The sequence below is a fragment of the Wolffia australiana genome, chromosome 15 (genome assembly GCF_029677425.1).
Source record: "Wolffia australiana isolate 7733 chromosome 15, ASM2967742v1".
Taxonomy (NCBI): Eukaryota; Viridiplantae; Streptophyta; class Magnoliopsida; order Alismatales; family Araceae; genus Wolffia; species Wolffia australiana.
The window spans coordinates 14,111,538-14,134,408 of NC_135849.1; the positions used below are offsets into that span (position 1 = coordinate 14,111,538).

The 22,871-nt window shown below is 39.0% G+C and overlaps 2 protein-coding genes and 2 long non-coding RNA genes across 4 annotated transcripts; all 4 read left to right on the forward strand.

The window, feature by feature from the left end:
• The first annotated feature begins 12,297 nt into the window (after positions 1–12,297).
• Positions 12,298–13,621, forward strand: LOC144712776 (uncharacterized). Its single transcript, XR_013583873.1, has 3 exons — positions 12,298–12,344; positions 13,041–13,126; positions 13,334–13,621. It is a non-coding gene; the product is annotated as an uncharacterized LOC144712776 (long non-coding RNA).
• Positions 13,622–14,814: 1,193 nt separating this feature from the next.
• LOC144712680 (uncharacterized) lies at positions 14,815–16,845 on the forward strand. The gene is made up of 6 exons (XM_078586941.1): positions 14,815–15,111; positions 15,244–15,337; positions 15,432–15,892; positions 15,934–16,009; positions 16,256–16,642; positions 16,751–16,845. The coding sequence occupies exons 1-6, from the start codon at positions 14,815–14,817 to the stop codon at positions 16,843–16,845; spliced, it is 1,410 nt and encodes a 469-aa protein (XP_078443067.1).
• A 15-nt stretch (positions 16,846–16,860) lies between these two features.
• On the forward strand, positions 16,861–18,099 carry LOC144712681 (uncharacterized). Its single transcript, XM_078586942.1, has one exon. It carries the CDS (start codon positions 16,861–16,863, stop codon positions 18,097–18,099), a length of 1,239 nt encoding a protein of 412 aa, XP_078443068.1.
• A 396-nt stretch (positions 18,100–18,495) lies between these two features.
• Positions 18,496–18,989, forward strand: LOC144712716 (uncharacterized). The gene is made up of 2 exons (XR_013583865.1): positions 18,496–18,577; positions 18,650–18,989. It is a non-coding gene; the product is annotated as an uncharacterized LOC144712716 (long non-coding RNA).
• Positions 18,990–22,871: the final 3,882 nt, after the last annotated feature.

Sequence of the window (22,871 nt, forward strand, 5' to 3'; positions counted from 1 at the left end):
AGGGGGAGAAATGGAAAAAAAGAATGAGAGGGAGAGAGAAATGGAGAGGGAGAGAGGGAGGAAGAAATGGATAGAGAAATGGAGAGGGAGGGAGAAATCGAGTGAGAGAGAGAGGGAGAAATGGAAAGAATGAGAGGGAGGGAGAAATGGAGAGGGAGGGAGAAATGGAGAGAGAGGGAGAAATGGACAGAGAGAGAGAGGGAGAAATGGAGGGAGAGGGAGAATTGGAGAGAGCAGGAGAAATTGAGTAAGAGAGAGAGAGGGAGAAATGGAAAGAACGAATGAGAGGGAGGGAGAAATGGAGAAGGAGAGAGGGAGGAAGAAATGGATAGAGAGAGGCAGAAAAGAGAGAGAGGGAGAAATGGAGAGGGATGGAGAAATCGAGTGAGATAGAGAGGGAGAAATGGAAAGAATGAGAGGGAGGGAGAAATGGACAGATAGAGAGAGAGGGAGAAATGGAGAGAGAGGGAGAAATTGAGTGAGGGAGAAGGAGAAATTGAGTGACAGAGAGAGGGGGAGAAATGGAAAGAAAGAGTGATAGAGGGAGGGAGAAATTGAGTGAGAGAGAGTGGGAGAAATGGAAAGAATGAGAGGGAGGGAGGAATGGAGAAGGAGGGAGAAATGGAGAGAGGGGGAGAAATGGAGAGGGAGGGAGAAATTGAGTGAGCGAGAGAGAGGGAGAAAGGGAATGAGAAAGAGAGGGAGGGAGAAATGGAAAGAGAGAAGGAGAAATGGAATGAGAGAGAAAGAGAGGAAGGGAGAAATGTAGAGGGAGAGAGAGAGGGAGAAATGGAGAGGGAGGGAGAAATTGAGTGAGAGAGAGAGGGAGAAATGGAATGAGAGAGAAAGAGAGGGAGGGAGAAATGGAGAGGGAGAGAAAGAGGGAGAAATGGAGAGAGAGGGAGAAATGGAGAGGGAGGGAGAAATGGAGAGAGAGAGAGATAAATGGAAATTGAAAGAGAGAGACTGTGGGAAAAATGGAGAGAGAGGGAGAAATGGAGAGGGAGGGAGAAATTGAGTGAGAGAGAGAGAAATGGAAAGAGAAGGGGAGAAAGGAAAAGAGAGAGGGAGAGAGGGAGGGAGAAAAATAAGTGAGAGAGAGAGAGAAATGGAAAGAGGGGGAGAAATGGAAAGAGGGAGAGAGGGAGGGAGAAATTGAGTGAGAGAGAGAGGGAGAAATGGAAAGAGATGGATGGAGGGAGAAATCAAGAGGGAGAGAGAAATGGAGAGAGAGATAGAGAGGGAGAAATTGAAAGAGAGAGAGGGAGGGAGAAATCGAGAGAGAGTGAGAAATGGAGAGAGAGAGAGGGAAAAATGGAAACAGATAGAGGGAGGGAGAAATGGAGAGAGAGGGAGAAATTGAGTGAGAGAGAGAGGGAGGGAGAAATGGAGAGAGGGAGACGTTGAAATTCGCATTTGCAAACAAGATGAACAATAATGAAAAATAAACATGTTTTCAGACCTTGAAATTCAACAAAATTCATGAGGATTTCTTAGAAACTCAACACTAAATGAAGAAATTTTACCTCCACGCTGTTAATTCTGGGAACAGGGCTGATTGGTCGATCGTTCTTGTCTGTTTCAACTTCACCGATTCGCAGAAGGTTGAAAATGAACTCTTCAGTGACCTTCGAATGGGGAAATCATAGGAATCAGATTGAAATGCTAGACATTCACCGAGCGATCAAGAAACCCATACCTCTCTAGGGTCGACTCCACCGCTGCCTTCGTTCACCGACACAGCCGTCCACTCCCCGCCGTTCGCCGTTGCCCGCTCACCGTTGCTCGCCGTTGCCCGCTCGCCGTTGCTCGCCGTTGTCCGCCTTTGAAAAAAGAGGAGGGAGACGGAGAAAATTTCATAACTTATGAAATTTGATGCGGATATCAAAAACTGATATCCGCATCCGAGATCCGATGCCGTCATCTGTCCCACTGAGACGGAGACGGATGCCGTTACCAGACGGATATCGATATCGGATATTGGCACTGTAGCAACCGATATCCGATACCGATATCCAGCATCCGGATATCGGAAAAAACGGATACCGGAAAATCAAGTTCTGGTATCCGGTTCAGCATCCGTCCCGATACCGGCATCTGGTACTGGCATCGGGATGGGCGAACACTAGTTTGGATCGACAAGCCATTTCGAGAATCAATGGAATGTCTGTCTATCCATGTCTATTCTATCATGACATTACGAAGTCAAGTTCTTTTTTTCTTTTTATGTCATAGCTAGTAGCCATATATCAGCTGCGCTCAATATGCATTCTTGAAGAACGTTGGATCAGATCTTTCATTTTGATCGACGAAATTTGGACCTAGCGAAAAGGATTCTAAGCCTTCGCATAAGCAAGCACGAGAGAAGCGGAGCTGTTGTTATCTTAAGACAACCTTACCCCGACCGAGTACTTAAATAATAAAGGTTTTTTTATTCATGTTTTAACAGAAAACTAATCATGATGCTAATCGCATGAACAGTTTCAAAGGCGCGACTTTAGGAGTGAAGCGAAGAAGCGACGGAGCAAGAATTCTGCAAGAAAAGACTTCGTAACCTCTTTTCTTCTTCATCTTCATTTCTTCGCTCTAAGCGCGTCAAACATTTCTTTTATTCATGCTTTATTTCGCAACTGATTAACATAACTCAGAACGTTGGTTCTGAAATAAAACCTTAAGTTCCGAAGGCATTTTCGGCGAACAGCCCCCTTTGCAACTATGAGAAAGGCCTTCTTTATCCGCTCCCGCTCGTAAACGCTCCCTTCTAGATAGAATGGATAGAGAGAGTATCAATTAGACCTCTAAAAGGAAATGAAGAAGTTTAAGAGGAGATCCATCATTCAAGTCATTGCATGGATATTTGCCAAGGTTGGATACGTGAATACTTGAAGCTACTCTTCTAATGGACAATGAGACAGACGAATCTGTTCCACACAAAGTGATTTGATCATCCTATGTTATATAACTCAATTTTGAATTGACTTCCTCATTCTGCTGCATAAAATTAGGGATGGTCCTTCCGTGCGAGCGATTGAGATTTGTGCGATTGTGCGGTGTGGTGCAAATTTTGCACCACATTTTGCACAGCATATACGGGAACCGCACCACACTTTGCACATACATTCATGCGGTGAAAATGTGTGAAGATGTGCAATTTTTAGATGAGGGAGTTGGGAGAGAGTGATTTTATAATCGTTTTACAATCTAGTGGTTTTGTATAATCACTTTTTAGACAAAGATGTGTGAAGATATGCAATTTTCTAGTCAAACTAGTGGTTTTGTTTGATTTTATAATCATTTTACAACCTCGATCAAGGATATTCTGTGTTTGCTTTTTTAAATATTCAAATTCTTCGAGGAGGGCAGTCAAGAATCAATATTCAAGAATTTAGCCATTTTTGCAATCTGAAAGGGATGTTATATGACATCCTGCACTCCCCTTGGTGCTGATTTGGGCTGGCGGGTATTGTTAGCTTTATATCATTCTCACTTTCCTTTCAAGGTCTCTGCTCTGATAGAAACTTACACCAATGTCTCTATCACATAGTAACTGATAATTTAATGTGTGGTTTTTCTTAAATTTGCATTATTCTCTTGATGCTTACAGAAGGAAAGGGACTTCATAGATCATAGATGTTAGAATCCATGAAAGTAACTGGCGATTAAGCTACTGTTGAACATTAGTCCTCATAATGATGCACCCTGAATTGAAATCATCATCTTGAGGCTTATTGATTCGTCTTAATGATTTTTTAATCATCACCAATTCTGTACGCCTATTGATTTTGAAACATGGTGTCCTACAATTGTCACCCCTTGTTGAAGAAGTGTTGCTGTGGGGGTCAACTCATGGATCCTCCAATTATTAATCTGCCTTGAGCAACTCTTGTGTAACTGATTCCGCACTTGTTTTGTAGCGTCCAGAAGAAGATACTTGAAAAATAGACTCCCGCTTGATACTTCTCTATGAGCCATGTTTTAACCGTAGCTGGAATGATTGAAGCTATTATGATTATCAACTCTGTAATTCCGGGAATAACAAACAGAGCTCCTCCTAGCTCTATCTTAGCAACGTGCGTGGATAATAACCGGTAAGATATGAGCAAATTATCGCACAAATTCACATCGCACATCGCACAAGGGCTCTCATGCGAGCAAAAATTTGCACATCATGTGCAAAAATTTGCCGCCCATCGCACGACCACCCCTACATAAGATGTGATTTATACAGCTCATTAAGCACATAGAACCCACAACATCTATGAGAGTTTAGCTTTAGGTCTCCCCTTCTTCTAACATCTCCTTGAATGCTCTTCGTGCATGGCAAAAGTACACAGGAGAGTATATTTTTAACATCTACAGTGCCATTGCCTGAGAAGAAACTGAAGAGATTTGATGCACCTTTGAATTTGTGGATATGTCTATATACTCAGCAGCTGTGAGGTTTGAAAGGACTCATATAAGGAACCATTGGTGATCTTACATGGTATCAGAGCCATTGGTGATCGAGCGGGCAAGAAAGGGCCGCTTATTGAGGTTCAGTCAAAGTGAAGATTCATCATTTTTCCAAAATGCAAGTCCTTCTCCTCAAAGAAGAGGATTATATCACGATTGCTGAGAATCTTTGCCTCTAGGGCGGCATATTTACATTTGAAACAACTTCTGACAGTGACCCTTGTTCAACATCTGAAGATTACACTCTTTAATTTTCATCATGAATATGTCTGAATTGGGAGCTCTGACGGCCGCTGGACAAGTCCCAACATTTTTTTCCCTCTGGCGGCACCATGTCCATCAAGTTGACAAACGACAACTATCAAGCATGGAGAAGCTCTATTTTTCCAATGTTAAATGGGTATGATTTAGTCAAGTACATTTAAGGATTATCCCTGCCACTTTCTGTTGTAGATTAAGATGGAAAAGTCAGAGAAAATCCTATGTTCAAAGCATGGTGGAAGCTCAATCAGCCAGTTCTTGGCTTTCTACATTCTAAACTATCAGAATCCAATATTCCTTGCATCGGCAAAAAAAGAATGACAAGAGAAGCATGAAATAAAATTGAGCATACCTTTTCAAATCTCAGTCAATCAAGAATCATGGAATTACATTGATAATTCCATTCTATGAAGAAAGGTACGATGACTACTTATGAATACATAACATATTTTTTATCTATTGTTGAATCTCTTGAAATTGCCAAACAAGTAATTAGCGAGCCTAAAATGATTTAAACATTTTTAAGAGGACTAGGCACAAAATAATCTCAGTTTGTGGCTGGTATAAATGCTAATGTCAACAATTTGAAACTCGATGACATCATTAGGAATCTGAAGGCGCATGATGCATACTTAGCATATCAGCAAGAAAATGTAGGTGAATTGTTTTCTCCCTCTGGTAACTACACAAAAACACAAAGTATACCAGAATATACTCAAAAACACATAGATGGGTATTACAAAAAAAATTACAGTTCAAATCATAGAAGAGGCCGAGGCTGAATCAACAGATGTCAACCACGTTGCCCAATTTGCTTCCAATTTGGAGATGGAGCAAGAGAATTGATAAACTCAAAATTTGGGTAAAAATTAGGTTGTTGAGAATTTGAGTTCAATAAATAAAACTATAAAACTACACTCATAGATAGTTTAACTAGATAACAGCGAGTAATGGTCATCTCCACAGGGAATGGATATTTGGGGAAAATACGATCTCAATTGGTGAAGCACGAAGATGAGAAGAGTTACGTATATGATAGTGAATGTGTGATGAGAGTGAACGATAAGATGAGAGATGGTTAATTAGGGTTCAATTAATTAGGGTTTAAGATAGATGAGGATTGATAAATGAGCTGGGATTGTAAGGACAAGGTGTTAGGTGGTGGATACGATGAGTGATGTAGTAGTATCGAGAAGGGATGATAAGTTGAATAAGGATAAAGAAATGTTAGTTTAAATGGGAAAGATATAGGTAGGTGACAAGATCGTCACTGCGTAAGACGGAATATGAAATGGGTGAAGAGTGGATGATGATGTATGATGACGGAGAGGATGAAGGATGGGAATGAATAATGGTAAACGATGGAGGTTAAAGAATATGAAACTAACTAGAGTGTTGGAAATGATTCAATGTAAGGTGAAAGGCTAACCTTTGGTCCCTATGTTCCGCTGGGATCAAGGCATATTCCTGCTGCATATCAGCCTCCCCACTTCTCTGTTGAACCTCTCCAGACACTAGAGACACCAAGGAATATTTGATGGACCTTCAAAACTTCACTTTCTTTTAATCAGCCTCACTAGGAGGAAGTGAGCTTAAATATGTTTTTTACATAATTGGAGGCTCAATTTATAAATACAACCATATGTATGGATAGAGGACTAAACGACAAAGATGCCCTTAATATTTCAGCTCGATCTGCATTCTGGATCGTCGGATATCAAGCTTGAAAGTTGGATGATTTCTGGCCGCCGATTTAGTTCAGATATTTCTCTCTCCTCTTCCTCGTCAGCACCGTCACATCATTCAGTTAGGGTTTTGTTGCCTTTGGGCATTAAATGCAATGATGGTCTGAGATTCCTTCTCATTTTTCGTGATCAACGACTCTCCGCGCGCCACATGTCACCCTAAAAAATAAAGCAAAAAAGGAATGATAGTGATATATTATTTAAATATATTATAAAATACTACCTCATGCGCAACAGCAGCCAGTGGCCTTTTTATCTAATTAAAAATTGATATTTGTGCCCCACATGTACAAGTACGGGCCACGTGGCGCAATGTGGTGCTGCCACGTCGCTAGACGTCATTGTTGACAATTCCAAAGAGAGAGAAAGAGAAGAAAAAAAAAATCTTTTAATCCTCAATCCATGGAGCACATTTATTGCTAAAAAATACCTCCTTTTTTTATTGGTCCATGTCACCTGCCCCAGGAAAATTCTAAAAAAACCAGATATATCCTAAAATTCATATAAAATAAAATAAAAGCCAAAAAATACAAATAAATATATATTTTTACTTAGAAAAATCATATATTTCCAAATTTAATGTCAAAAAACTCTCACAAAAATCATATTCTGACTCATAAATTACTTTCTTTCAGATTATGCTATTAGAAAAATCCCTAAAAATACATAAAATATAGAAGTATCAGAATATCATTCTAAAAATGAATTTAATCATTTAAGCTTGATAACATGCATATATGATTAATTCAATGCAAATAAACATGTAAATAAGGTCATATTAATGTAGTAAAAATGCATGTTATCAGGAATGCAATGAGTTTTGAAATAGAAATGTTTTGATATGAAAAAATTCAAATCAAGGAGCAGCTTCATCTTCACAACAACCAAGAGCATACACTGCACAAACAGAATACTTATCTTCATACATAGCATGGCATGCGGATTGTGGAGCTACACACCATGTCACTTCAGATCAAAATATGCTGCAACAATCCACCAACTATCTTAGGCATGATCAACTTTAAGTTGGGTAATGGCTCAGGTTTGAACATTCTATCTATTGGTTCTTCTAAAAATGTCACACATGATAAGAATCTATATTTAAAGGATGTTCTACATATTCATGAAATAACCAAAAAATTACTTTTATTCAAAAATTAACCTTAGATAATGGTATATACATTGAATTTCATGTCTCATACTGTCTTATGAAGGACAAGAAAACACACAGGATCCTCCACAAAGGATCAATTAAAGATGGACTCTACTGCGTCAAATCTTCAAGTTCAACCCGTCCTCAAGTTCATCTTGGAGAGAAAGCTTCAACTGATATCTGGCATTCTTGGCTCGGCCATCCTCTTTTTCCAAATTTTACAGCTAATAATATATAAATTTTTTCTACTTATTTCTCATCTCAGAAAACACATATTAAAGAATTTGCTCAAAATTCCCCTAAAACTTAATATTCATTCATTATAATTTAAAATACCTTGGTGCTTTGGGAGAGCCGGGTGATTAGTAGATGAAGATGGACATGAGTGGAGTGGAGCGGTTGAAAGAGATAATTTCCTATTTGTGGTGAAGATGATGGAGGATATACATAAATGAAACAATTCATTAAAAATATATAAATAAATTCAAAACTATATTTTCTAACTCATAATTTTTTTTCTTTATGAATTTCACATCACACAATTCCTAAAAAAAATAGAAAACCAACAAAAATCAGAATATCATTTTGTAAATATAATGACTGCCTTACAATATTTTAATATTTTTATTAAATATTTTCTTAGTTTAAATTATTTATTTCTTGAAATTAAAATCATAAAACTTTGTTAAAATACCAAAACATCAATAAAAATAGGAAATTGATTATAAAGTGTAGTAAATCATTTTAAGCTATGATAACATGCCTCTTTGATAATTTAAATAAATAAGATAAAATACATGAAAAATGAATATTTAAAATAACACCATATTTTTTATTATCATTCACTTAGAATATCCCTCTTTGAACATTTATCAAAATAAATCTTCAGGCATTCTACAAAATGTAATTACCCTTGATTTTTTGTATATAATATTGGATTTGTGCTCATGGCTTATTGTTGGATGTCTAATCTATTAGTTTTTTGTATATAATAAATCTTCAGGCATTCTACAAAATGTAATTACCCTTGATTTTTTGTATATAATATTGGATTTGTGCTCATGGCTTATTGTTGGATGTCTAATCTATTAGTTTTTTGATCAAATTTTGTTTTAGATAAAGTACCTTTGGGTCTGTTCTAATGTGATCAGAAACTATATTTTATCTCCTATATTTTTCATTTGAATTTCCATTTCATTCTTTTTAGGCAATAATTCGGAAGGATAAGCTAGACATCAAGCTTGCTGACACTGGAAATCATGTATAACTTTGATATATAGCTGAGGTTATTTGAAATTTACAACACTGCATGTTGTTTCCACTCATTATCTTTCCCTCTAACAGCCCGCAAAGCTCGCAGCAGGCAAATAACCTTCACACTAGCCAAACCAAATGATCATGAACAATAAAACTATGGATATGGCCAGATTGTGTGAGCTGGTGATGAGTCAGCTTGCTCAACTATGATTAATTGGTCCCAAACTGCACCAAAACGATTTAAATTGTACCAATCCAAATTTATGTTTATGTTAGGTTTAAATGTTCATAACAATTTTTTCAGCATAATATCCTATAAAGAAGATATGGGAAGTATGGGGTCAATCCATATGGAGGCAACCATTTCGGATTTAAAAACTTTACGGAGAATATAAATAAAATAATAAATCCTTCAACTAAAAGTTATATTTTATGACTTTTAATGGAATAAATTATTTAAATAATATTTATTATTTTAGATATTTAAAAAATTTTAATTTTAATTTTTCATTGGTCACAATATAAAATAGACTTCAGTGGTGATTTGCAGCAGTGGAAGACTCAGGTTTGCATGTGGTCATGGATGCCAGGTCAAGGGGATTCATGCTGGTTGTGGATGCCCATATAGGGAATCGGGCTTAACCAAACAACTGAAGTCCAAAGAACCGATTGATATGAGATGCAACCAAAGTGAAAAAAGACTGAATCAAATTCAAACATAGAAAATATGGATGAAAATAAAGAATGGTAAATGGATGAATTTTCTATTAACTTATAGGTGTAGAAACTAGAGATACTATGTGAGGTTTGAGAGAGGAGTATTTAGAATATATATAGAGAGAAAGTGCTTAAAAATGGGGGATAGAGGAAGAAACTGTTATAAAATGAAGAAAGAATGGTGTAAGTAGATGGGAATAATGCATAAACTTCATTGATAAGTTTCTAAGGTGTTGATGCTCTTGTATTGAGTCCAAAATGCATCATCCCAAACTTAGATCCGTATAATTGGGCTAAAAAATTCAAAAAACTTACTTCAGCCATGTTGCACCACCAACATCATGGGGAGCTTTGTCCTGGTGGTTGGCCACAACTCTGGCTATCCAGAATAAGTTAAAGAGAGAAGACGAGACTATTTAACAAAGAGTATGATCATAATTCCCTTCCATTTTTTTTCCTATTTCCTCTCTTTGCCATTCCATTGTATTGTTTTGTCGATTAAGTTTGAATTTCTTAATATCCATGATTTGAATTATTCTCACCTCACTCAAAGAATTTTTGTATGAAACTGTGAAGGTAACCATGAGGTGATCCATTCCCTTCTAACCCCTACTTTCATACCCAAAACCCAAATTCCTTTGAGCAGGCCCGATAGCCCAACGAAAAAGCTATAAAAATATTAGGAATGCTTGAACCGATTTATCGACATTAATTTAGTTCATATAAATTTATAAACACATAAAAATTTCGATAATTCATCATTAATACAATTTATTAACCTAGAAGTCAAATCTGGCTAGTATTAAAAATGCTTAAAATAAGTACGTTAAAAATAAATTGTGAATTAATTTATAAGAATAGTTATAAAAAAGATTCTAGATTTATCATTAAAATATTTTATTCAATTCATACAACATTTCTAAATATGTCATAAAATTTATTCCTCGGAGTCAACAATTTTTAATTATTTAAAAAATTATGTTATTAAGTTATTGGATTTTAAACTATGAAAATACCATTTAATTAAGAAAAAATATATTATAAAATTTCTACCATATTTAGACATATCTCATTATAATTTTTTACAACACACAGTGTCATTTGAATTAGTAAATATGAAATTTTGAATTATTCTTCACTTCTAAAAAAACTTTGGTAACTAGTGTAATTGCAAATATATCATCCCAAACTATGTATAACATTAAGTTAGCTCATTTAAATTAGGAATTAATAAATCATTTCCAGAAAAAAATTGACAATAACTCTCTGATTGATGAATCTCTCATCCAAAATTTTTTGGCATTCAATTACCTCAGTGGACTCATTTAGTTATTTTAAATGAAAAATGTATTTGATAGTAACTACCCTTTTAAGTTATTATTAAATATCTCATGGAAATCTGTGTTTGGATAAATTTATCCCATTAAATTCGGTAAATAACTATTCAATTGAAATTATGTTTAATAATAACTGCACATGTTTTTATTATCTGATAAAATTCTTTATCACCACAATTTAACCTGTTGGATTTTCTTAATTATGGTATACTTAGAAACCTATGTTTGAGAATACTACCCAATTTTAAATTTTTTAATTACAAAAAATGTTAAAAAATAAGTGTACTCTCTAAAAATAATGTAATTGATTAAGGTTTAAAGTTCTATCTAAGAGCAAGTAATTTGACATATACCCATTTCTTAATAAATTACCTTTTAGTAGTAAAATTTTGTCATAAAATCTCTATTACTATAAAGCAAATTGGTGTACCCTTCTGGCCTCTGATTGGCTGAGAAGAGTTGGAGAGAGAGAAGAGAGGGAGAGTGAGAGAGAGAAGAGAGTGAGAGAAACGGTTGAGAACGGTTGCGCTCTCTCTCTCTCTCCCTCTTCTATCTCTCTTCTATCTCTCCTTCGTCGCTCCCTCTTCTATCTCTCTTCTATCTCTCCTTCGTCGCTCCCTCTTCTATCTCTCCCTCTCCTTCTCCCTCTCTCCTTTCTCTCTCTCTCTCCCTCTCTCTCTCTCGCTCCCTCTCTCCCTCTCGCTTTCTCACTATCGCTCTCTCCCTCTCTCCCTCTCCTTCTCCCTCTCTCTCTCCCTCTCTCCCTCTCGCTTTGTCTCTATCGATCTCTCCCTCTCCCTCTTTCTCTCTCCCTCTCGCTTTCTCACTATCCCTCTCTCCCTCTCCCTTCCCCTCGCCCTCTCCCTCTCCGTCTCCCTCTCCCTCTCACTCTCTCCCTCTCCCTCTCCCGCTCACTCTCTCCCTCTCCCTCTCGCTCTCTCTCCATTAGTCTCTCCCTCTTTTTCTCTCGCTCTCTCTCCCCCTCTGTCTCTTTCTCTCTCACGCTCTCATTCTCACTCTGTCTATTTCTTTCTCTTGCTCTTCCTCTCTCTCACTCTCTCTCACTCTCTCTCTCTCTCTGTCCCTCTCGCGCTCTATCTCTCCCTCTCACGCTCTCTCTCTTCCTTCGTCGCTCCCCCTTTCTATCTCTCTCTCTCCCTTCGTCTCCCTCTCTGGCTCTTTCTCGCTCTCTCTCCCCCCCTCTCTCCCTCTTTATCTCTCACCTCTTGCTCTCCCTCACCCCCCTCTTGCTCTCTCTCTTTTCTCCACTGGAGGAGAACCAGATCACCAGAGAGGTGAATCGTCGTTCTTTCCTGAAATAGAAGAAAAAATTCGAATTGCTTATAATACTATATCCCATGTAGAATTGCTTATTGCTTATGTAAAATCGGCCGCGGGAGCAACGACGGCAACATTGTGCCGGTACGTTTCTTTTCTCTCTCCATTTCGCTCTTACGCTCTATCTATTTCTATCCATCTTTCTCTCTCTTAGTCTCGCTCTCACCATCTCTCTTTATTTCTCTCCCTCTCTCTGTTATAATACTCTCTTAATCAGGCTCCCTCACTTAATCGCGCTTTCTCTCTTCATATATATTATTCTCCTAATCACACTCTCATGATCTCTCTCTCTCTCTATATTTCTTCATCCCCTTTTCGGAATTTCTTCCTCTATTTCATTACAAAAAAACGACGCCATCACGTGAAATAGGGTACCAATGATCTTCCCGAGTCCTTCTCTCTCTTTCCTAGATACAAGCCCTTCCTCTATTTCACAAAAAAAACGACGCCATCACATCGAAATAGGGTACCAACGATCTCCCCGAGTCATTCTCTCTCCCTCTCCTAGGGTACCAATGATCTTAGGGGTTGTTGTTCATCAATCTTGAGGGTAATTTGAGCACTTAATTCGTTTTATCGTATCATAGGAAAAACATACGATTTCATTATGTTGGAATTTTTATTTTTTCATGGTTTCTTTTACTCTCGATAAATATCACGTTTCACTTTATTCAGTATAAATTTAAATTTATATCACGTTCATTGGTACCCTTTGAAGTTGAAGAATAATATTGAAAATTATTCTTAAATCATATAAATAATATTGGAAACTTTTGACAGATCGGAGGGATAGATTCTTCAATCGGCGGGATAGATTCTCAGATCAGACTATTTTTACACTGTTATCTCCAATAGGCTGCGATAGAGTAAGACTATCTCTCTCAATGACGGGATTGATTACCTTCGGATTTGAATTTTTTCATGGTTTCTTTTACTCTGGATAAATATCACGGTTTCACTTTATTCAGTATAAATTTAAATTTATATCACGTTCATTGGTACCCTTTGAAGTTGAAGAATAATATTGAAAATTATTCTTAAATCATATAAGTAATATTGGAAATTTTTGACAGATCGGAGGGATAGATTCTTCAATCGGCGGGATAGATTCTCAGATCAGACTATTTTTACACTGTCATCTCCAATAGGCTGCGATAGAGTAAGACTATCTCTCTCAATGACTGGATTGATTACCTTGGGTTTGAAGGATTGAGGTAATTGTTAAAATTGTTTTTAAAATTCTTAACTATCGTTCTAAAATGAATGTTTTCGGAACAGGCCTACCCGCTTAACCAATCTTCTGTTCATCTCGCTCTTTAATTTTATGACTTTGTTGTTCCTTCACACTCGAAGCTAATGGTTGGCACACATTACTGTATCGTTCCAGATCTCTTAAAGAAGAGATACTACTAAGCGAAGGTATAGTTACATTTGAAGTTGAAGAAATATAGTTCACTAGCAAAAAAAAACATAAATACTATTTTAATGCCCTTCTTCACCTCTACTGTATGAGTAATGAAATATTATGTCTCAAGATTCATTTCCATATTCCATTTAATACTTTTTCCTTCAAGATGATCTGTACTACTATTAATAGGTTGGTATAACAATCTCAACTATGATTACAACCGTTACCGAGGGCTACCGTCAGGCCGAAAGAATTGCGTATCGTCGATCAACGGGATCAACAAATGTGAGCACACTCCTCGCCGCTACCCGCGATGTGCAAAATGTTCAACCATATTTTCTCGGAGGCATGAATGCATTATGTGCTTCGTGCCACACAAATTTGTGGATACATGAACGCAAACTTGGTTCCAGTCAGCGAAACCCTGTGTTCCACTTATGCTGCAAGAATGGCAAAGTCGCGTTGCCAACATTTCCCAACCTGCCAGCACTACTTCTTGATCTGCTCTAGGGTACGACGGAGGAGGCAAAACACTACCGCAATTTTATTCGAGCTTACAATTCAGCTTTCAGTTTCACATCGAGCAGTGCAAATTTTGACCATTCTGTCGCAGACAATCATGCTGGTGTGTACATGTATTGAATCCAAGGTGCTGTCTATCATCAGATCTCAAATGCTTTGTTGCCCCCTATTGGACAAGCTCCCTCCTTTGCTCAAATCTACATCTACGACACATACTACCAAATCGAACGACGAAGCTCAATCTTCCTTGATCTGCATCGCAGCATCCTTGAAAAGATCCACTACTGTCTGACTGTGGCCAATCGATTTGTTCATCAATTTCAAGAAAACAACGAAGAAGCACTTCTCACCGCATCCACCCAAGAATTCGAGCTACGAGTTGGCGAGCCTTCTATCTCCGACAAACGTTATGATCAACCCATATGCTCTAAAATTGCTGTTCTTATGACTGGCGATGGAAATGAAGGAGATGGAAGACGCAGCATTGTTCTTCGCAAGCGTGGTGGAGGGCTGCAATTCGTGAATTAGCTCAACGGAAATTATGATCCGCTCCACTTCGTGCTGCTATTTCCTTATGGTAGTCCGGGGTGGAGTCGGCAGCTAAAAGAAAGAGTCCAAGTGACGATGAATCAATTCTATGCCTACCACTTCATGGTTCGTGACTCATCAAGAGTGCTTCATCTTTCTGCCCGGCTTTTCCAAGAATATGTTGTGGATGCTTACGCCAAGGTTGAAGAATCTCGCTTGCATTGGATTCGATGCAACCAGGCAACGTTGCTTTCAGGCCTCTATCGAGGGTTGGTTGATCAAGTTGCCACCGATGATGTTGCTGTGCCAACGGGGAGGATGATCATTCTCCCACCTTCCTTCACTAGCGGCCCACGCTACATGAAAGGGTTGTACCAGGATGTTATGGCCATCGTACGATAGATGGGAAAGCCTGATTTATTTATCACAATGACTTGCAATCCAAAATGGCCCGACATCACGCAAGCTCTACTACCTGGCCAGAAGTCGTAAGATCGATTCGACCTTTGCTGTCACATTTTTCAGTTGAAACTTAAGGAGCTCCTCAATTTGATAATCGAAAAGGAAATATTTGGCAAAGTAAATGGTCGTGTGTACGTTATCAAATTTCAGAAGCGTGGTCTCCCACACGTGCACATGCTATGGGTATTGGATGCTCCATACAAGCCAAAGACCCCGGAACATTGATAAGATAGTGTGTGTTGAAATACCAGATCCCAACGACAAGGATTTGTTTGACTGTGTGACAACACATATGATCCATGGCCCTTGCGGTTCTACAAACCCAAGATGCCCGTGTATGAAGGAAGGAAAGTGCTCTAAGAAGTTCCCCGAGGAGTTCATTGGCTCGACACAAGTAAACAATGATGGGTACCCTCTCTGCCTACGTCGCAATAACGGTCGGGTCATCCAAAAGGGTTCACACCTCATCGATAATCGCTGGGTTGTTCCGTACAACAAGTATTTGTGCAAGGTATTCAACAGCCACATCAACGTGGAAATCTGCTCTTCCATTCAGTTAGTGAAGTACCTGTACAAGTATGTCTACAAGGGCTACGATCGCATTCAAGTAAGAGTTTCTTCAAATTCCGCTACTACAAACTTTGCCATTGGTGGTAATGTTCCAAACGCTTCTTCACGCGATGAAGCCCAACAGTATCTCGACGCACGATACGTATATACATCAGAGTCTTTTTGGCGTATCTGCAAATTCAGCATGCAAAAAATGTACCCAATCATTTAGCCCTACAAGTTCACGACGACAATATGCAAACCGTGGTGTACGTAGAAGGTGAACTAGTTAGTGAAGTTATGGACAGGTCGGAGCGCACGCCCCTCACCGAGTGGATGCGGTACAACAGGGAACATCCGCAAGATAATCTAGCCAAACAGATTCTGTACTGCGACTTCCCTTCTTATTACATGTGGAACGATTGGACATGACGTCAACGACTACAGTGTATTGGAAGCGTGCACTTTTTGTGCCCTCGCGATAGTATGTGATACTATGTCCGGTTGATGCATCATCATGTTCCAGGAGCAACATGTTACGAAGAATTGCGCACTATTGCTGGTGTTATCTACGACACATATCAGAGAGCTGCAGCTGCGCGTGGCCTACTCCACTTCGACGCAGAGTTTGACAACGATCTCGCATTGACATCAGGCATTACTTCTCCCCGTCAAGTTGGCGAGTTCTTTGCGATGATGTTACTTTATTGTGAAATCTCCAACCCAGTCGTGCTTCTCGAAAAATACCTTGAAGCCATGTCGGAGGACATCCATTTCAACAACAGCGCCTCACAAGTCACTAACCAGATACAAAAAAAAGTGTTGAGCGCAATCGAGTCAATCCTCTACCACAATGGATCTTCGCTCGCAGCATTCCCAGGGTTTCCCCAAAGCGTCGAAATTCAACTGATAGGTACGATATGCAGGCCAAGTCATGGAAACAACATCCTGAATGCAATCCTCGTTGTATAACACCTACAAGGCATGCTAAGTCAAGAACAAAGATAACTTTACGACGCAGTATTCGAAACCATAGAATTGACAGAATGTGCTAAGGAGGCCAAGGTCTTCTTTGATGACGGGCCTGGTGGATCTGGTAAGACGTTTCTCTACTAAGCTATTCTTGCAAAGATGAAGGCCTCTCGCATCACAGCAATATCAACTGCGACAAGTGGTATCGCGGCGTTTCTCCTCGAAGGAGGGCGAACATTGCACTCCACATTTAAGATTCCTATTCCGGTCACTCACATCTCAACATATGGATTCTCACCTGACTCAATGATTGGCTGCCAAATTCATTCGGCGAGTATTATAATTGTTGACGAAGCTCTAATGATGCACCACCATGTTTACGAGATGCTCGATCGATCTATTCGTGATGTGATGAAGACTACCGACGCAACTTCGGAAAATGTTCCTTTTGGCGGCAAAGTTGTCGTGATGGGAGGCGACTTCAGACAAATGCTTCCAGTCATACAGAAAGGCTCGCGATCAATGATCATCAATTCGTCCCTTAACCGAAGCAATGTATGGCGACATTGCTCTGTTTTTCGGCTCAAAACAAATGTCCACGTTTCACCATACCAACAAGCATGGAGCGAGTTCTTACTTGTCGTCGGAGAAGGACGAGTTGGCCCAGATGTCTATCTTCCAACTGAGATTCAGCGCGTCTCCTCTCTATCTGATCTTATTGCCCAAGTTTATGGTACCTTTAAAGATGATGCAACTCAGTTGTTAGCGAAGACAATTTTGACGACTCTGAACGATGATGAGGTAAAGGTCAACAACATGGTGCTCGACGTCTTCCCGGGTGAAGCAATGGAGTACTTAAGCTTTGATGCAATCCCCCCAAGCAAAGTCAACAACGAATCTCTGTACCCAACCGAGTTTTTGAACACAATTGATGATGCAACAATGCCTCTCCACAAACTCCGCCTCAAGATCGGTTGCATCGTAATCCTTATCCAACACTTGAACATAATGCAAGGTCTATGCAACGGGACTAAGCTACAAGTGGATGGCTTTTTCCCGACAATGCTGCAAGCCACTATCGTCAGCCAAGGTAATTTCTACGGTCAAGTCCATCTCCTACCACAGATTGCACTCTACTTGTCTCAATCAAGGCTTCCCTTTCGATTCAAGCGCCTTCAATTCCCAATTCGACTCGCCTTCGCGATGACGATTAACAAATCCCAAGGACAGACTCTCGACACGGTGGGGTTATATCTGCCAAACCCACTTTTCACTCACGGCCAACTCTATGTTGCTCTCTCAAGAACATGGATCGGTCTAGCGGGAATCGTGTTCTGCGATGGTGGCACGAACCGCTTGCTTGTGACTAACGTTGTTTACACAGAGGTTTTCCATTAGTGGATGTTGAGTAAAAGGTCGTAGGAGATGAGCTTCTACATTCTCAGGTACAATCTCAAACCCTCTCTCCACCGTCTAATCCCCATAATCTTCCCAAACTAAGATACAACTTAATTTCATCTTATAGGAAGTGATCATCATCATCATCATCAACGTATACATCATCGTCGATATCATCATCATCAACATCGTCATGGAAAATTAACCTCACGTGAAAGAGGGCTATGCCATGATTCGCACCTCCTTCCTCCACCTGCAACCAAAGAAACAAGTAGACCACAAGAGGTGATAAATAAATACAGTAAGTACACAAGACAAATGATGTAATATTATACTACAATTCATTTTGAAATACTTTTCTTATCATAGCAGCCAGATAATTATCCAGAAGGATATGATTACAGAATATCGTTGGCGACGGCAATGGCAAGGCCACGACAACGGAGACGGAATGTGCAAATTGTTGCATATGGACTAGGTAAGTTCTGCTCAATCATCCCACGTTGTTTATACTATTCTTCTCTCTCACTATCTATAATTTTCACTATAGACGGCGAAGGCGATAAGCCACGACAATGGAGACGGAATGTGCAAATTGTCACATATGGACCAGGTAAGGTGTGCTCATTCATCCCACGTCACCTATACTTTTCTTCTCTCTCACTGTCTACAATTTTCACTATAGACAGCAAAGGCGATAAGCCACAACAGCGGAGACGAAATGTGCAAATTGTCGCATATGGACCAGGTAAGGTCTGCTCAGACATCCCACGTCGTCTATACTTTTCTTCTCTCTCGCTATCTACAATCTTGAGATCTGTGTGGTAAGTTTGAGGAGCTAAATGTGGGATTTTTTTATCCCTACGAATGAGAACATCACCATTTTTTATCACCTCCATCTTCACCCCACGCGAGCACTGCGAGCGGGCCCCACTACTATCTATAATAGAGTTTGAAAGTCTGAATTAAAATATTAATACTCTGTAAAAGTTTATATATTATCTTAATCAACATTTTAATTCCATTTATTTGGACAAAAATATAGTAATAATAGTTAATATATAAAAATATTTAGTAGTATGCTTTGTGCCACTTACTAAATATTCTACACACCCTATACTATTGCATATTTATGGTCCAATTTTCTAACTATTTAATATTTAAAGATTATATAGTAATATTTTTTAAAATAATCAACTACGTAATTAATAATATTCAAGCCCTATTCGCCTGGCTGATCATTGTCACCCACTGGACTGTTCCAATCCTGTTGTTTTTGGGTTGGAAAGGAAAATGAATTAAAAAATGCCTGAATTTGAGAATTATTTTCCCCGAATTCGAACAACATCTCGGAGTAAAATGTCTAGGTTATGATAGAGATCGTTGCATAGGGATATTGCAGACGTCGCTTGGTCACAAACATGTGGAGCTCTACGGCAAGCCACGAATGAAACAGAACTGAAATAGAAACAGAATAATCCTTTGGGTGAAGCGTAGCAGCGTTATGGCCCCCCAGAGCAATCAAGGGGAGAAAAATGGAACGTCGGAAATTAAGTTTTAATAAATGTAGTTTTTCGGTGTGATTGCATAAAGACAGTGCATAGATTAACCCAGGTGAAGGTACGGATCCTGAGAATATTTTTAGTATTGAGAACGGTTTATCAGCCTATACATATGCTTTGGATCACATTTGAAAAATTGGCGAAAAGGAAAACAATTAACTCGACGGTAGAATATTTTTGCCCATGTAAGGCGAAGAATTACCTCGCTTTTCAATGTTGAAAGGTGGAGAATTATTCAGAACTGAAACAAAAGGGAAAAATGAAAGGCTTTGCTAGGCCGAACCTCGTCTATCATCTTAAATACGAATGGAAAAGACATAATTTCCATAGACGGCATAAAAGGTTCATTAAAGCTCGTCAAGTTTTTCAGTAGGATTTTTGGGCATTTGTCATACAGACCCATCACGGATGCGTATTCAGTAGGCATTAAAAAGTTTGAAACGGCAAAATTAAAAAGTGAGATATCAATGGTAACGTCAAGCCGTCGTTGGACTTTCTAGAATCACCTTTGCCCGCACCGTCTGCTGCAAAGGCCTCCGTTTCGCAAGTTTTTCTAGCCTTGGAAATCCTCTCCGTTATCTCAGAATCCATGTACCCCTGCTCGGCCAGCGTCTCCTCGAGAACAAGCAAACGTAGCGCAATTTGGCGCTTACGGTCGTGATCACTAATGTCTCTGTCGGCCTTTTTCACGCCACCGCCGATCCCTTCATCCGATCCCATTTTTACTGGACGAGGGATATCGGAGGCCGGTTTTTTTTGTCCGGGGAAAAAACCGTCCCGTCCCTCGTCCCGGACAAAAAAAACCGTTTATATATTTAATATATTAAAGGTATGTTAAAAACCCGTTAAAATGGATTTTTATCAAGTTTTTTATGGAAATACAGAGGAGAGAGAATGCGGAGGGACATGTGTACAATTACTTTTGAGCAGCGTCAGCTTGTGCACGCGTTAAAATAAAGGGACATTAATGCAAAATTTCACAACGAGGCCACATGGCTAGATCTCAACTGTTGGATGTGAATCCGACGGTTTTTCGTCCTTCTGCGACCGTCCATCATCCGAGACCTCTGGACCAGATGATTTTTTTATCCCACGGGATGAAAACCATCCCGTCCGGTCGCCCGGGGAAAATTTTTGTCCCTATTTTCATACATTCCCTTGGACGGGATATTTTTTCGTCCTGGAACGAAAACTCGTCCCGCCCAAGTCCCTGTACTATAATCAGAATGGCCGACCAATGATAAATCGTCCGATCAGCTCAATTAGTTGAACTGGCCCCTCTTTGTTATGGGCGTCGCTGCTTTGTCGTCAATCGTCACATGCAAATTTGTAATGAAGATGGGTGCCATGCAAATTTTCGCACCACGTGTGCAAAATTCGGTCCCACCAAACCATTTGTGCGAGTTGCGGTCTCAACCCGCAGCACAAAATCGTACACTCCGGATAGAGATTGAGGAAGATAGATGTATCTAAGTGCGTCTGTATGAGGGGGAGAGATAAAGAGAGAGGGAGTGAAGCAAGTGAAACAGAGAGAGTGAGTGGGAGCGGAATGAGATAGAGAGAGGGAGTAGAGAAAGAGATATAGAGATAGACATAGAGGAGCAAGTGAGATAGAGAGAGGGAGAGGAGTGAGTGGGACTGAGAGGAGAAAAGAGCAAGCGAGTTGGAGAGATGTTTCTTGGACCTTCAAGATTCTTCTAGAGCCTTGTAGATGCTTATAGAATCTTATAGACTCCTCTAGACTATACTAGAAGCTCATTGATCCTACTAGAACCTTGTGGGTCTTTCTAGATATTCAAGAAAGTTTTGGAAACCTTCTAGAGAGGGAGCTCTCCAGAAGCTTACAAGGAGCAATACAAAAGGAGGTGTCTGCCTCATCTTGAAATGGGAGGGAGTTCTGGAAGGAATTCTTGAGATCATACTGTAAGCAACCTTGGAGGGTTCAAACTACGCTAATCAGAAAGTTGGAGACGAGTTCGGGCAACTTATTATCTTGGAAAAAGGCATTTTTGAGGAGGTGACACCAATTGTATATCTTTTTTTGGTTAGTCCCTTTGGTAAACTTTTTTCTCTTTTCTCTTTTTGTACTTGCTGTGAACATTTATCATCCCACTCAAAAAGGTTGTTTTGTTCACTCTCATCCCTATACTCGGAGTGGATTCTTGAGCTTGGTTGGATACATATTCTAGGCTCCGTTAAGTTAATATTCTCAACAGATAGAACCAAGAGATATAGAGAGAGACAAGTGAGTATGATAGAGGGAGAGGAACCAGAAAATTGGATACTTAACATATTTCTTTTTCAGAGAAAAATATTCCCCCCTCTAACTAAGCATGATGCATAAATAGAAAAAACTTTAAAAATGTCACATTGATTTCCGGCTCCAACTTAAAATTTGCATGGTTTTCAATACATAAGAAAAACCAAATCAAGACAAGGACATGCAAACTGTGGGATACACTACTTATTTCTTGTTTGTCTTTTTTATCTTTCATTTGTACTTGTGGCTCACATTAATTTTATTTGTTTTTATCATGTTTTAATCGAACATTTTCATCCAAAAAGAAAGAAACACCAAACAAAGAAAATAAAAGTAAATAAATATAATACTCTTTTTTAAGAAAATAAAAAGGGCAAATCCTATAGAAATAAACTAGAAAGAAAGGTTGCTTCATGGCTCTGTAAATATTTTTAAAATTTTATCAAAATCCATACGAGGAAAACTATGCTTTAAAGATTGTTTTCATATTTCTTTCGGACCAATAAAAAATGCATGGTTGCAAAATATCTGTAAACATGAAAACCAACTCGTGAGATCATTTTACAATGCCACAGAGATCATCAATTGCAACATAGAACAACATTCGACTTTCATCAAATGAATCAGTATAGCCTAATAATATGTGATTTGTATTCATTATAACGCCGAAATGTGTGTTCATTTCTATAATATGGTTGAGCCAATAAGTGGAAATAAGCTTTTTAATATTGAGGTTGAACATGGAGTAATCAACATAGCTAGAAGGTATTTAAACAACTAGCAGACCAGTAGGCATGACATAGTAAAAAACTTACTTTAGCACACAAAACCAACTTAAAATAAAATATTTGATTATGGAAAAGGTGCTCTGTCAGCATTTTGAAGTTTTTATGAAAGGGTCATACAAAATAAATACTATAGATCTAGCAAAAATGAATATACCAGATTTT

Coding starts and splice junctions, on each gene's coding strand:
- LOC144712680 (XM_078586941.1), top strand. CDS start 14,815: ATGAATCAATTCTATGCCTACCACTTCATGGTTCGTGACTCATCAAGA. Junction 15,338..15,431: donor TATCAAATTTCAGAAGCGTG/GTCTCCCACACG, acceptor TTGAAATACCAG/ATCCCAACGACAAGGATTTG. Junction 15,893..15,933: donor AGTATCTCGACGCACGATAC/GTATATACATCA, acceptor CTGCAAATTCAG/CATGCAAAAAATGTACCCAA.
- LOC144712681 (XM_078586942.1), top strand. CDS start 16,861: ATGAAGGCCTCTCGCATCACAGCAATATCAACTGCGACAAGTGGTATC.